A 13,349-nucleotide genomic window follows, 5' to 3' on the forward strand; every position below is an offset into this window, starting at 1 on the left:
CCTGAAGACGCTAGGCTTCAAAAAGACTATATCAGTACTCAGGTATTTTCTGAAGACAGAGCAAAAAGAATTCAGCTCACCCCAGCAGGGAATGGCAGAAATCAAGGAAAACAATGCAAAACAAAACCAAAACACAAATGCAAAAAGTAGAGCAGAAAACGTAGCTTTTGAGGAGCAGGAATCAGACTGGTCTCCTAGAATCCCTCAGATAGATCACCAGCAAGGCAGAAGGGCGTCGGCTGCCTTATATCCAGTCAGTAATTCCCGTCACCCAGTCATCATCATCCTGCCCAGGTGCTTGGTAATCAGCCTCACTACCTTCCTTCACCAGAAGAGGGAGTTCATCAGACCTCAATGGTGAAGGGGAAAATGAACTCACAACAGCCACTCCTCCAGGGCCATCTTAATGGCTAGCAATTCCCGGTCCCCAATGGAGTAATTGCACTCCGCAGGCGAAAAGGACTTAGAAAAAAACCCGCAGGGAACCAGTCGCCCAGATGGAGCCTGCTGGGAAAGAACAGCCCCGGCTCCAGTGGAGGAGGCATCCACCTCTAGGACGAAGGGCCTACTGGCTACCGGACGATGTAAGATCGGAGCTGATGCAAAAGAGCGTTTCAGAGCAAGGAAGGCGTCTTCAGCTTCGGGAGACCAGCTGTTAGACCTTGTTCCTTTACGGGTCAGGGCTGTGATGGGCTTGGTAACTGTAGAAAAATGAGGCACAAATTGTCGGTAATAGTTAGCGAATCCGAGGAAACGCTGGATGGCTTTTACGCCAACGGGACGAGACCACTTGAGTACCGCAGAGAGTTTCTCAGGAATCATCTTCAGACCGGAATCTGTGATGATATATCCCAAATAGGGTAACGACGTTTGCTCAAAGAGGCACTTTTCAATTTTGGCGTAGAGATGATTTTCTCGAAGGCGATGTAGAACCATGCGTACGCTTCTCCGATGAGAGGACAGATCGGGCGAGAAGATGAGAATATCATCTAAGTACACCACCACGCAGGAACAGAGTAGATCCCGGAACGCCTCATTAACAAATTCTTGAAACACTGACGAAGCATTGCAGAGACCAAACGGCATGACTAAATATTCATAATGCCCATCACGGGTATTGAAGGCAGTCTTCCACTCATCCCCTGCGCGGATCCGGATTAGATTGTAGGCTCCCCGCATATCCAACTTCGTGAAGATCCGGGCCCCCCTCAGCCGGTTGAAGAGTTCTGGAATCAGCGGGAGCGGATACCGATTCTTAACGGTGATGTTGTTCAGGCCTCGGTAGTCAATACATAGTCGCAGTGATCCATCTTTCTTCTGGACAAAGAAAAAACCTGCGCCTGCAGGGGATGAGGATTTCCGAATAAACCCCTTGGTCAGGTTTTCCTGTATGTATTCTGTCATAGCCGTAGTCTCTCCTGGGGACAGAGGATACGTTCTCCCTCTGGGAGGGGTGGCTCCGGGGATCAGGTCGATAGGGCAGTCATAGGACCGATGGGGTGGTAGAGAATCCGCTTCCTTCTTGCTGAAAACATCGGCGTATGCGTAGTACGGTGTGGGAAGGCCTGGAAGATCGACTGGCTTAGGCAGAGAACGAGGACGAACAAGGGCTCGCAGACAGCGTTCATGGTAGGAGTGACCCCAACGCAAAATCTCCCCTGAGCGCCAGTCGACAACTAGCTCGTGCAGTCTGAGCCAGGGTAATCCTAGGAGAACAGCATGGGACAATCGAGGCAGGACGTAAAAGGCTATTTTCTCGCAGTGGAGTGCCCCAATTTGAAGATCTACTTCGGCGGTAACCGTGGTGATGAGCTCGGGTAGAGGTTTGCCATCGACGGAGGTAATAGCACGCAGGTCTCTTAGGATGACCACCGGGATCTGGAGTTCATCAACCTCTTCTTGGCGAATGAAATTACTGGCTGCGCCCGAGTCCACATACGCCTCCACAGATCTACACCCCCGACCTGCAATAATCAAAGCTGAAAGGGTAAGGGGCAAAGAGGAATTATGATCACCTAGGAGGTCCTCTCTTACCTGACCTATGTGGAGGCGTTTCCCGGTTTCTCAGGGCAGGTGCGCACAAAGTGGTTGGCTCCACCGCAGTACAGACAGAGTCAATTCGTCATCCTTTCCCTGCGCCGCTGCTCGGACAGCCTGATACGATCTATCTGCATGGGCTCGGGAGCGGTGCTAATAGGGGATGCAGAGGAACGCGGAATAGGAGCTTGATACAGCCTAAAGGGCCTTTTCTCCCTAGCTGACTCTCAGATCTTCCAGGGTGGTGGGAGTGTCTCGCCCGGCCAGCTCGTCCTTGATTTTACTTGAGAGGCCCCTCCAAAAGGCACCCACAAGAGCCTCATTATTCCACCCCAGCTCCGAACACAGGGTCCGAAAGCGGATGGCGTATTGTCCTACAGTAAGGGAACCCTGGCGGAGTTTAAAAATAGCCTCCGTAGTGGATGCCAAGCGACCAGGCTCGTCAAACACTTTGCGGAATACCTCCAGAAAATTCTGGATTGTTAGCGTGGGTAGTCTGGAGCCAGAAACTCCAGGAGTGGACCCTCTGGACCGTGGCACCGAGGGGCCCCGGGCGAGCTGCCAGGTGGAACCGACCCCTATACAGGGACCGTTAGGAGCAGGCCCAGGGGTTCGAGTACCACGGTAGCCGATACCGAGAGGGGCGGCTCAGGATGGACCGGAGTAGGACTGTGGGACAGAAGTATAGATGACGGAACAGGAACACTGGAGGCAGGACTGGAGTAGGACGGCAGGACTGGAGTAGGATGGAACAGGAACACTGGAGGCAGGACTGGAGTAGGACGGCAGGACTGGAGCAGGATGGAACAGGACCACTGGAGGACGGCAGGACTGGAGTAGGATGGAACAGGAACACTGGAGACAGGACTGGAGTAGGATGGCAGGAACACCGGAGACAGGACTGGAGTAGGATGGCAGGAACACCGGAGACAGGACTGAGAGGCTGCTGTGGAGAGCAGGCAAGAACGGAACTGCAGGAGCTGAGAGCACACGATGCAGCGAGGCCAGCGTGCTTGGAAACACAACAATCAGGCACCTCCCACAGGGGGAAGCAGCCTGATATGCTCCTGTCTGGTCTGCCATTGGTCAGGGAGGTGCTTCCAGGTCAGGGCATAGCCAGAGCACAAGAAGCTGGAGGGAGGCGCGGCCTATGGCGCATGCGCATTGCATGCAGGGACGCCGCCGACCGCGCACCTGCCAGAGGCGACCTCCGTGGATGTCGGGCGGCGGGGGGCTGCGGCGTGGGAGCGATGGCCGGGTGAGTACGCAGGGATGGTGTAACAGTACCCCCTCCCCTAAGCCGCCCTCCCCGGACATTAGCAAGAAATCTCTTGAGGATACGGGGAGCATTGATATTCTCCTGAGGCTCCCAGGATCTCTCCTCAGGACCAAAGCCCTTCCAGTCAACAAGGAAAAATGTCCTACCTCTAACCTTCTTCATGGCGATAACGTCCTCCACTTCAAAGACATCATCGGCACCCACCGGCTGAGGACCAGAAGCAGGCAAGGAATGGAAGCGATTCAGCACCACAGGTTTTAGGAGAGAGACAAGGAAGGTGTTCGGGACCCGGAGCGAAGCAGGCAACCTCAATTTGTAGGCGACTTCATTGATACGTCCAAGAATTTCAAACGGACCGATGTAGCGTGGCCCCAACTTGTAAGAAGGCAGTTTCAACCGGATGAATTTGGATGAGAGCCAGACCTTGTCCCCAACACGATAGGGTGGAGGATCCAATCTCTTCTTGTCGGCAAAGTTCTTCATCCGATCAGCGGATTTCTTGAGTGACGTGTTGGTCTCGGCCCAGATCTTGGAAAACTCGGAGGACAAAGCGTTGGCCGCGGGTACCTCGGAGGCAGGAGTTATCGGAAGAGGAACACCAGGATGTCTGCCGAACACAATGAAAAACGGAGACTTGGCCGAGGACTCACCGGCATGGTTGTTGTAAGCGAACTCTTCCCAGGGAAGTAAGTCAACCCAATCGCTCTGGTGTGCGTTGGAGAAATGACGTAGGTACCCAGTCAACGTCTGGTTGGTGCGCTCCACCTGCCCATTGGACTGTGGATGGTAGGCTGAGGAGAAGTCAAGGGAAATGTTCATGAGCTTACAAAGCGATCGCCAGAACTTGGAGGTAAAACTGAACCCCTCGGTCCGACACTATGCGTTGAGGTAGTCCATGGAGTCTGAAGATTTGGTGGACAAAGACTTTAGCCAGCTCCGGAGCCGAGGGAAGACCGGGCAGAGGGACGAAGTGGGCCATCTTGGATAAACGATCCACCACCACCAAGATGACTGTGCAGCCAGAAGAACAGGGGAGGTCGGTGATGAAATCCATGGCAATGTTTTCCCAAGGGACCGCAGGAACGGGCAACGGCAGCAACAAGCCGGACGGAGGTCTTCGTGGCACTTTGTTTTTTGCACAGGATGGACAAGAGGCCACAAAATCGAGTACATCTTGGCGAATTGTGGGCCACCAATAGTGACGCGAGATAAGATCCAGGGTCTTCTTGATCCCGGCATGGCCAGCCAGTTTGGAGGAGTGCCCCCATAGGAGGACTTTTCGCTTGAGGTTCTCAGGCACAAGCGTCTTGCCAGGAGGAGGAGCAAGCCAGTTCATTGGAGCCACTGTGATGATCCTAGTGGGGTCAATGATATGCGAGGGTTCCTCCGTGATTTCGTGTGGCTGAAAGACCCTGGACAGGGCGTCGGCTTTGGTATTTTTGTTGCCAGGACGGAAACGGAGCTCAAAGTCAAATCGGGCGAAAAACAAGGACCATCTGGCCTGACGAGGGTTAAGTCTCTGGGCAGACTGGAGATAGGCCAGATTCTTGTGATCCAAGAAGATGACAAAGGGATGGACAGCTCCTTCCAGGAGGTGACGCCACTCCTCCAAAGCCAACTTGATGGCCAGGAGTTCCCGGTCGCCGATTGAGTAGTTACACTCGGATGGAGAAAAGGCCTTTGAGAAAAAGCCACAAGGGTGCAGACGACCGGAGGCGGATCTCTGGGACAATACTGCCCCTGCACCTGTCGAGGAAGCGTCCACCTCGAGTACAAAAGGTTGGTTGCTCTCGGGGCGATGCAGAACCGGAGCTGTGGAGAAGGCCCGTTTTAGGGTCAGAAAGGACTCTTCAGCCTCCGGAGGCCAATCCTTGGGAGTAGCACCTTTACGGATGAGAGCAGAAATAGGTCTTTTGATGGCGGAAAAGTGAGAGATGAATTGCCGGTAATAATTGGCGAATCCGAGAAATCGCTGAATTGCCCTTACTCCAAAGGGGCGAGGCCACTTGAGAATGGCAGACAGCTTCTCGGGATCCATCCTTAGTCCAGCGTCGGAGATAATGTATCCCAGAAACGGCAGGGAGGTCTGTTCGAAGAGACATTTCTCAATCTTCGCATACAGGCGGTTCTCCCGAAGACGCTGTAACACCAAGCGGACACTCTTTCTGTGGGACAAGATATCCGGCGAGAAGACGAGGATGTCGTCCAAGTATACGACCACACAGGAGTACAAGAGGTCCCGGAAGATCTCATTGACGAACTCTTGAAACACCGCAGGAGCATTGCAGAGGCCAAAGGGCATGACCAGGTACTCGTAATGGCCGTCTCGAGTGTTGAAAGCCGTCTTCCACTCGTCTCCAGCCCGGATGCGGACCAGATTATAGGCTCCTCTGAGGTCCAGCTTGAAGAAGACCCGGGCTCCTCTAAGACGATCAAACAGCTCCGGAATGAGTGGAATGGGGTACCTGTTCTTAATGGTAATTTCATTCAGACCCCTATAGTCAATGCACGGCCGTAGAGCTCCGTCCTTCTTTTTGACGAAGAAAAACCTGGCTCCCACGGGTGACGAGGATTTCCGTATAAAACCCTTGGCGAGGTTCTCTCGAACGTATTCGGACATAGCTGTGGTCTCAGCGGGAGACAGGGGGTAGATTCTGCCCCTTGGGGGAGTTGAACCAGGAACATGTTCAATTGGGCAGTCAAAAGGCCGGTGTGGAGGAAGGACCTCCGCTTCCTTCTTATCAAAGACATCGGAGTAGGAACTGTAGGCTGGAGGAAGACCCAGAAGGTCTGGGAGCGGCCGAGGAGCGGCCACCAGGTGGACAGGAATCAGACAGCGAGCTTGGCACTGGTGCCCCCAGCGGAGTATCTCCCCAGAAGACCAATCGAGGACAGGCTGATGAGTCCTTAACCATGGGAGACCGAGTAGAATGGCATGGGAGAGCTTAGGCAAAACATCAAAGGCTATCTTCTCTCGATGTAAGGCAGCACCTTGCAACTCCACTTCCTCAGTAACCAAGGTGACGGTCACCTGTAGCAGTTTGCCATCCACCGCGGCAATCTGGAGAGGGTTAGATAGGGCAACCACGGGAATTTGGTATTTGTCCACCTCTTCTGGCCGAATGAAGTTACCTGCCGAACCCGAATCCACGTAGGCCACCTCGGACCCACGTCTCTCCCCTGAAACCAGAAGCACAGAAATAGTAAGAGGTTGAGAGGGACCATCGTCGCCTAGGGAGGCCTCTCTTACCAGACCTAGGCGGAGGAGTTTCCCTGTCTCTTAGGACAGGTGCGGATATAGTGCGATGAAGCTCCGCAATAGAGGCACAGACCTTGTGCCCGCCTCTCTTGCTGACGTAACTCGGTCAAGTTGAGACGGTCAATCTGCATGGGCTTGACTGACTGAGGACTGGCAGAACGGATGCAAAAGGGGACTGGCCTGGTGAATCTCCTCTCTCTCGCTGACTCCCGAGCGCGCTCCTGGAAGCGTAGGTCAATGCGGGTAGCCAGCGAAATAAGGTCCTCTAAGGAGTTCGGGGTCTCTCGACCTGTGAGTTCATCTTTTATTCTGCCTGAAAGACCGCGCCAGAACGCCCCTACCAAAGCAGTGTTATTCCAGCCGAGCTCGGAGGAGATAGTGCGAAAGCGAATAGCGTACTGACCGACCGTGAGAGAACCCTGATGTAGATTAAAGAGTGATTCAGTGAGGACAGCTAACCGACCCGGCTCATCAAAGACCCTGCGAAAAGTATCCAAGAAAACCGGAAGACTCGAGACAACGGGATCGTCACGTTCCCAGAGGGGATTCAACCAGGACAGGACCTCTCCCTCCAGATGGGACATAATGAAGGCTACTTTGGCCCGGTCAGAGGGATATTGCTGCGGCAACAATTCAAAGTGGAGACTACACTGATTTAAGAACCCCCTGCAGCGCTTAGGATCCCCAGTGAAGCGAGGCGGTTTGGCGAGGCGGGGTGTTGGGAGAGCTGTAGGAGCGGGGGGAGGAGTCAGAGCTGCGGCGACAGAACATAGGGCTGACAGGCGGCTATCAAAGGAGGCCATGTGAGACAAAATATGGGCTTGGGTATCTTGTTGCTGGACCAGCTCCTGTTGAAGACTGGTCAGTAACGTGGCAGTTCCAGGATCGGTCACCTGCAGGGCCGACAAACGGGTGTCCATGGACTTCATGATGGACATAATGCGTCCCTGATTTTCCCGCAGGAAGAGTAACTCTTTGTGGGTGGCAGCTGTAGTACCGGCGGGATCCATGGCCTGATTGTACTGTTAGCGTGGGTAGTCTGGAGCCAGAAACTCCAGGAGTGGACCCTCTGGACCGTGGCACCGAGGGGCCCCGGGCGAGCTGCCAGGTGGAACCGACCCCTATACAGGGACCGTTAGGAGCAGGCCCAGGGGTTCGAGTACCACGGTAGCCGGTACCGAGAGGGGCGGCTCAGGATGGACCGGAGTAGGACTGTGGGACAGAAGTATAGATGACGGAACAGGAACACTGGAGTAGGACGGCAGGACTGGAGTAGGATGGAACAGGAACACTGGAGGCAGGACTCAGGACTAGAGTAGGACGGCAGGACTGGAGCAGGATGGAACAGGACCACTGGAGGACGGCAGGACTGGAGTAGGATGGAACAGGAACACTGGAGACAGGACTGGAGTAGGATGGCAGGAACACCGGAGACAGGACTGAGAGGCTGCTGCGGAGAGCAGGCAAGAACGGAACTGCAGGAGCTGAGAGCACACGATGCAGCGAGGCCAGTGTGCTTGGAAACACAACAATCAGGCACCTCCCACAGGGGGAAGCGGCCTGATATGCTCCTGTCTGGTCTGCCATTGGTCAGGGAGGTGCTTCCAGGTCAGGGCACAGCCAGATAACAAGAAGCTGGAGGGAGGCGCGGCCGCGGCCTATGGCGCATGCGCATTGCATGCAGGGACGCCGCCGACCGCGCACCTGCCAGAGGCGACCTCCGTGGATGTCGGGCGGCGGGGGGCTGCGGCGTGGGAGCGATGGCCGGGTGAGTACGCAGGGACTGTGTAACATGGATACTGGAAACTACAGGGTCATCCCTCTCCCACAAAGGGTTCACCCAGGCTAGAGCCTCGCCCTCGAGATGGGACACTATGAACGCCACCTTGGCGCGATCAGTGGGATACTGCTGAGGCACAAGCTCAAAGTGCAATCTGCACTGATTTAGAAAACCCCAACATAGCTTAGGATCCCCGCTATACCTGGGAGGCTTTCCCAGATGGGGAGGCGGGGACGAAACTGCGTCCAGAGGTAGGGTTGAAGCGGCCGCAGAGGACTGCAGAGCAAGCAGTCGATCGTCAACGGACACCATGTACCCCAGGATGTGGGGAGCATGCCCTGGGTCAGAGGTTTGCAGGGCGGAAAGCCGGGTGTCCATAGATTTCATGAAGGACATTATCCGGGTCTGATTCTCTCGTAAGAAAAGCAGTTCCTCCTGCGTAGCGGCCGCGGCACCGGCGGGGTCCATGGCCTGGTGATACTGTGACGCTCAGGAACAGACTACGTCCGAGAGTGGACACTCTGGAGCCCCTGGGCCGAGCGCACCACGTGATGACCAACCCCTGTACAGGGATTGTTAGGGGCAAGACCACAGAGGTCAGAACCGCGACAGCCGGTACCAAGAGGGACGGCTCAAGGAGAAGCAAGGCAAGAGGCGGGACAGGGAATACGGACAGAGACAAGGGTACCTAGATGAGAGTATCAGAGGAAGAAGGAACCCAGCAGAAATGCCCGTAGGGGCAACAGGACGAGGCACAGAGGAGAGGAGGGCAGACGAGAAAACCCGAGGGGGGGTTATGTATATATATCCGGACGGGTGTATGAGAGGGAGACCAGGAAGGTAGTAGACGGAGCAGGGGAAATGAATACCAGCAGGAAGGTAGGGACAGACAGTGAGGACCGAACGGACAGGAGGAACAGAAGTAGGCAGAGAGGACGGAAACAACACAGGAACAGAGACGAGCACCAAGTAGTAGCACTAGACAGGAAGAATTCGGCCAGAACAGTGCGGGAGTTCCACACAATCACCAGGCGTCCTCCTCCTAGGGAGCACGCCTGAAGTACCTTAGCGCCAGGAAGTGCTTCCCAAGCCCAGCCCTTCAGCGACGCCCACCGCCAGATGACGAGGACGGACGGGTGCGCGCCCGCAACCTAAGGCCGGCGCGTGCGACCGCAGCAGGACGGAAGACAGGACGGGGGCGCGCGCATGGACAGAGGCAGAGGAGGCTGCGGCGGGTGCCGCTGCTGATGGGGCATCGGCGGGCACGACCGCCGATGTCACAGTGGTCGATCGTCGGGATCAAACACAGTGATGCATGCTGGCCAGCGGGATGCTGACGGTGAAAAAATGGCCCAGGACATTCGAGCACGATCAGCGATATCCGTGGGGGGGGGTCGCCACTGTGTCACATGTAGCGAGATCACTGTTGCGTCACAAAATCGGTGACACTTCAGCGATCTCGCTATGTGAGACGGGGGCTTTATTCCCTGTCCTGCACCCCCCCTCCATTCATTATGTCCTTGATAGCATAATAATGAATTTGGGGGTGGGAGAAGAGGTTATCAGGTAGTGAGCATCCTCCCCCACCTCCAAATTCATTACAAGTACCTGACTGCATCTTCTCCCACCTTTCAGTTCATTATAAAGCATCCTATGCACCTTACCCCCTCGTCTCCCAATCCCCAATAAATTTTAAGTCCCCGATAGCATCACAATGAATTATGAGATAGGGAGGATGCAATCAGGGGCTTAGTGTCCTCCTCCACCCAATTCATTTTACATCCACATCTAACGTTCTACTCCCCCTAAGTCGATTATAAGTCCCCCTTCCTCCCATCCCAATCCCCTGCATCCTGTCATTGCCTTCTCCTACCACCATCCCCATCATTGCTCTCCCCCACCACCTCCATCATTGCCCTCTCCGCAATTATTGTTCTCCTCCACAATCATTGTTCTCCCCCACCACCTCCATCATTGCCCTCTCCTCAATGCATTGTTAAAAAAAACACCACTCACCTCTCCGCACTTTCCCCTGCGGCATTACCGTCACCAGCAGCTTTCTCTCTGACACAGGCGCACTGAATGCTGCTGTCATCCAGCCACGGGACGGTGTCAGTCAGAAAGCACCGAGCAGGAAGGATCCCGCAGCCATTTTCTCCTGTAGGCAGCGGGAATGCAGGCATCATTCCCTGCCCGCCGCACGAGAGCAAGCTAGCCATGAGCCCCTCGAGCCAGAGTGACCCCATTATTAGCCGCTCTGCCACTATATGGCGGTAATATCAGTGCTGGTCTTTGCATTACTGACAGCCCTGAGGTTTCCTGCATCCACTATTAGGGGGGCACCACTATAGGTGGAATCAGGGTTACCAGTTTGCAGCCCACTCAGAAGTTTCGTGCACCCTGAACCAAACCCTTAGCTACGCCTCTGTTGGGTATCACTATGTCATGACTGAGAAGCCCTGTGCCTCCCTGGCCGCCATGTGCAGGGTCCTCAGTGCAGAACCCCCGGCCGGTTCTGTAGTGAGGAGATACAATGGACATGCCATGAGCAGCTCCTGCAATCTCCTCCCCTCACCACCAAGCTCTGTGCACCTGGCAGTTGATGTGGGGAGGACTGATGAGAATCCACTATAGACACACGGTCACATGGCGCTCGTGAAGTGACGTTTTGGTGACCTTTACAGACCTGCGCACTGGCGGCTTCAGTAGGTCCGCGCATGCGTAGTACGCCGCTATGCCCAGGCCGGTAAACAAGGAATGAGCGGCCGCTGGTTATCATTACGGAGCTTGCAGCTGCTTGGTGTCCTGTGCGCGGTCTCACCATGAACCTGGCGAGGCAGAACGTGGAGACCGGAGCCACGCAGCTCTTGTTTGCGAATTTCAACCAAGATAACACGTACGTGAGTCCTGTGTGAGCGCTGGTGGCAGTGTCGGTTGTCTGTGCTCTGCCATAGACGTGTTGTTTCATCGTGTCTGAGACGTGTGGCTCCCGGGCTCACCTGTAGGGTGCTGGTGGCTGTCTTTTCTGGGTGGTGGGTGCAGACATGCAGGGTGCACCTGGTATAGGTGATGGGGGTACTGTGTGTGCTCAGCTTCAGCTGCTCGATTGTACATGAGCATGACGCCGCGTGTGGATTACCCGCCGTAAGTGACGCCGCGAGTGGATCACCCGCCGTAAGTGACGCCGCGAGTGGATCACCCGCCGTACGTGACGCCGCGAGTGGATCACCCGCCGTACGTGACGCCGCGTGTGGATCACCCGCCGTAAGTGACGCCGCGTGTGGATCACCCGCCGTAAGTGACGCCGCGTGTGGATCACCCGCCGTAAGTGACGCCGCGAGTGGATCACCCGCCGTAAGTGACGCCGCGAGTGGATCACCCGCCGTAAGTGACGCCGCGAGTGGTTCACCCGCCGTAAGTGACGCCGCGAGTGGATCACCCGCCGTAAGTGACGCCGCGAGTGGATCACCCGCCGTAAGTGACGCCGCGAGTGGATCACCCGCCGTAAGTGACGCCGCGAGTGGATCACCCGCCGTAAGTGACGCCGCGAGTGGATCACCCGCCGTAAGTGACGCCGCGAGTGGATCACCCGACGTATGTGACGCCGCGAGTGGATCACCCACCGTATGTGACGCCGCGAGTGGATCACCCACCTTCCCCGTATGTGACGCCACGAGTGGATCACCCGCCGTATGTGGCGTCGCGTGTGGATCACCCACTTTCCCAGTATGTGACGCCGCGTGTGGATCACCCGCTTTCCCAGTATGTGACGCCGCGTGTGGATCACCCGCCTTCCCCGTATGTGACGCCGCGTGTGGATCACCCGCCTTCCCCGTATGTGACGCCGCGTGTGGATCACCCGCCTTCCCCGTATGTGACGCCGCGTGTGGATCACCCGCCTTCCCCGTATGTGACGCCGCGTGTGGATCACCCGCCTTCCCCGTATGTGACGCCGCGTGTGGATCACCCGCCTTCCCCGTATGTGACGCCGCGTGTGGATCACCCGCCTTCCCCGTATGTGACGCCGCGTGTGGATCACCCGCCTTCCCCGTATGTGACGCCGCGTGTGGATCACCCGCCTTCCCCGTATGTGACGCCGCGTGTGGATCACCCGCCTTCCCCGTATGTGACGCCGCGTGTGGATCACCCGCCGTATGTGACGCCGCGAGTGGATCACCCGCCGTATGTGACGCCGCGAGTGGATCACCCACCGTATGTGACGCCGCGAGTGGATCACCCACCTTCCCCGTATGTGACGCCACGAGTGGATCACCCGCCGTATGTGGCGTCGCGTGTGGATCACCCACTTTCCCAGTATGTGACGCCGCGTGTGGATCACCCGCCTTCCTCGTATGTGACGCCGCGTGTGGATCACCCGCCTTCCCCGTATGTGACGCCGCGTGTGGATCACCCGCCTTCCCCGTATGTGACGCCGCGTGTGGATCACCCGCCTTCCCCGTATGTGACGCCGCGTGTGGATCACCCGCCTTCCCCGTATGTGACGCCGCGTGTGGATCACCCGCCTTCCCCGTATGTGACGCCGCGTGTGGATCACCCGCCTTCCCCGTATGTGACGCCGAGTGTGGATCACCCGCCTTCCCCGTATGTGACGCCGCGTGTGGATCACCCGCCTTCCCCGTATGTGACGCCGCGTGTGGATCACCCGCCTTCCCCGTATGTGACGCCGCGTGTGGATCACCCGCCTTCCCCGTATGTGACGCCGCGTGTGGATCACCCGCCTTCCCCGTATGTGACGCCGCGTGTGGATCACCCGCCTTCCCCGTATGTGACGCCGCGTGTGGATCACCCGCCTTCCCCGTATGTGACGCCGCGTGTGGATCACCCGCCTTCCCCGTATGTGACGCCGCGTGTGGATCACCCGCCTTCCCCGTATGTGACGCCGCGTGTGGATCACCCGCCGTATGTGACGCCGCGAGTGGATCACCCGCCGTATGTGACGCCGCGAGTGGATCACCCGCCGTATGTGGCATCGC

At 56.6% G+C, this 13,349-nt stretch overlaps 1 protein-coding gene across 1 annotated transcript in view; it reads left to right on the forward strand.

Annotated features, from left to right (window-relative positions):
• Positions 1–11,053: 11,053 nt before the first annotated feature.
• The window catches only part of WIPI2 (WD repeat domain, phosphoinositide interacting 2), a 205,890-nt gene continuing 203,594 nt past the window's right edge, over positions 11,054–13,349 (forward strand). The window contains exon 1 of the mRNA XM_073558131.1: positions 11,054–11,251. Within this exon, the coding sequence (XP_073414232.1) occupies positions 11,178–11,251 (74 nt within the window). The 5' untranslated portion in view covers positions 11,054–11,177. The remainder of the gene's footprint in view (positions 11,252–13,349) is intronic.

Source organism: Dendrobates tinctorius, unplaced genomic scaffold (genome assembly GCF_039654945.1).
Source record: "Dendrobates tinctorius isolate UK_male_01 unplaced genomic scaffold, ASM3965494v1 ptg000254l, whole genome shotgun sequence".
NCBI lineage: Eukaryota > Metazoa > Chordata > Amphibia > Anura > Dendrobatidae > Dendrobates > Dendrobates tinctorius.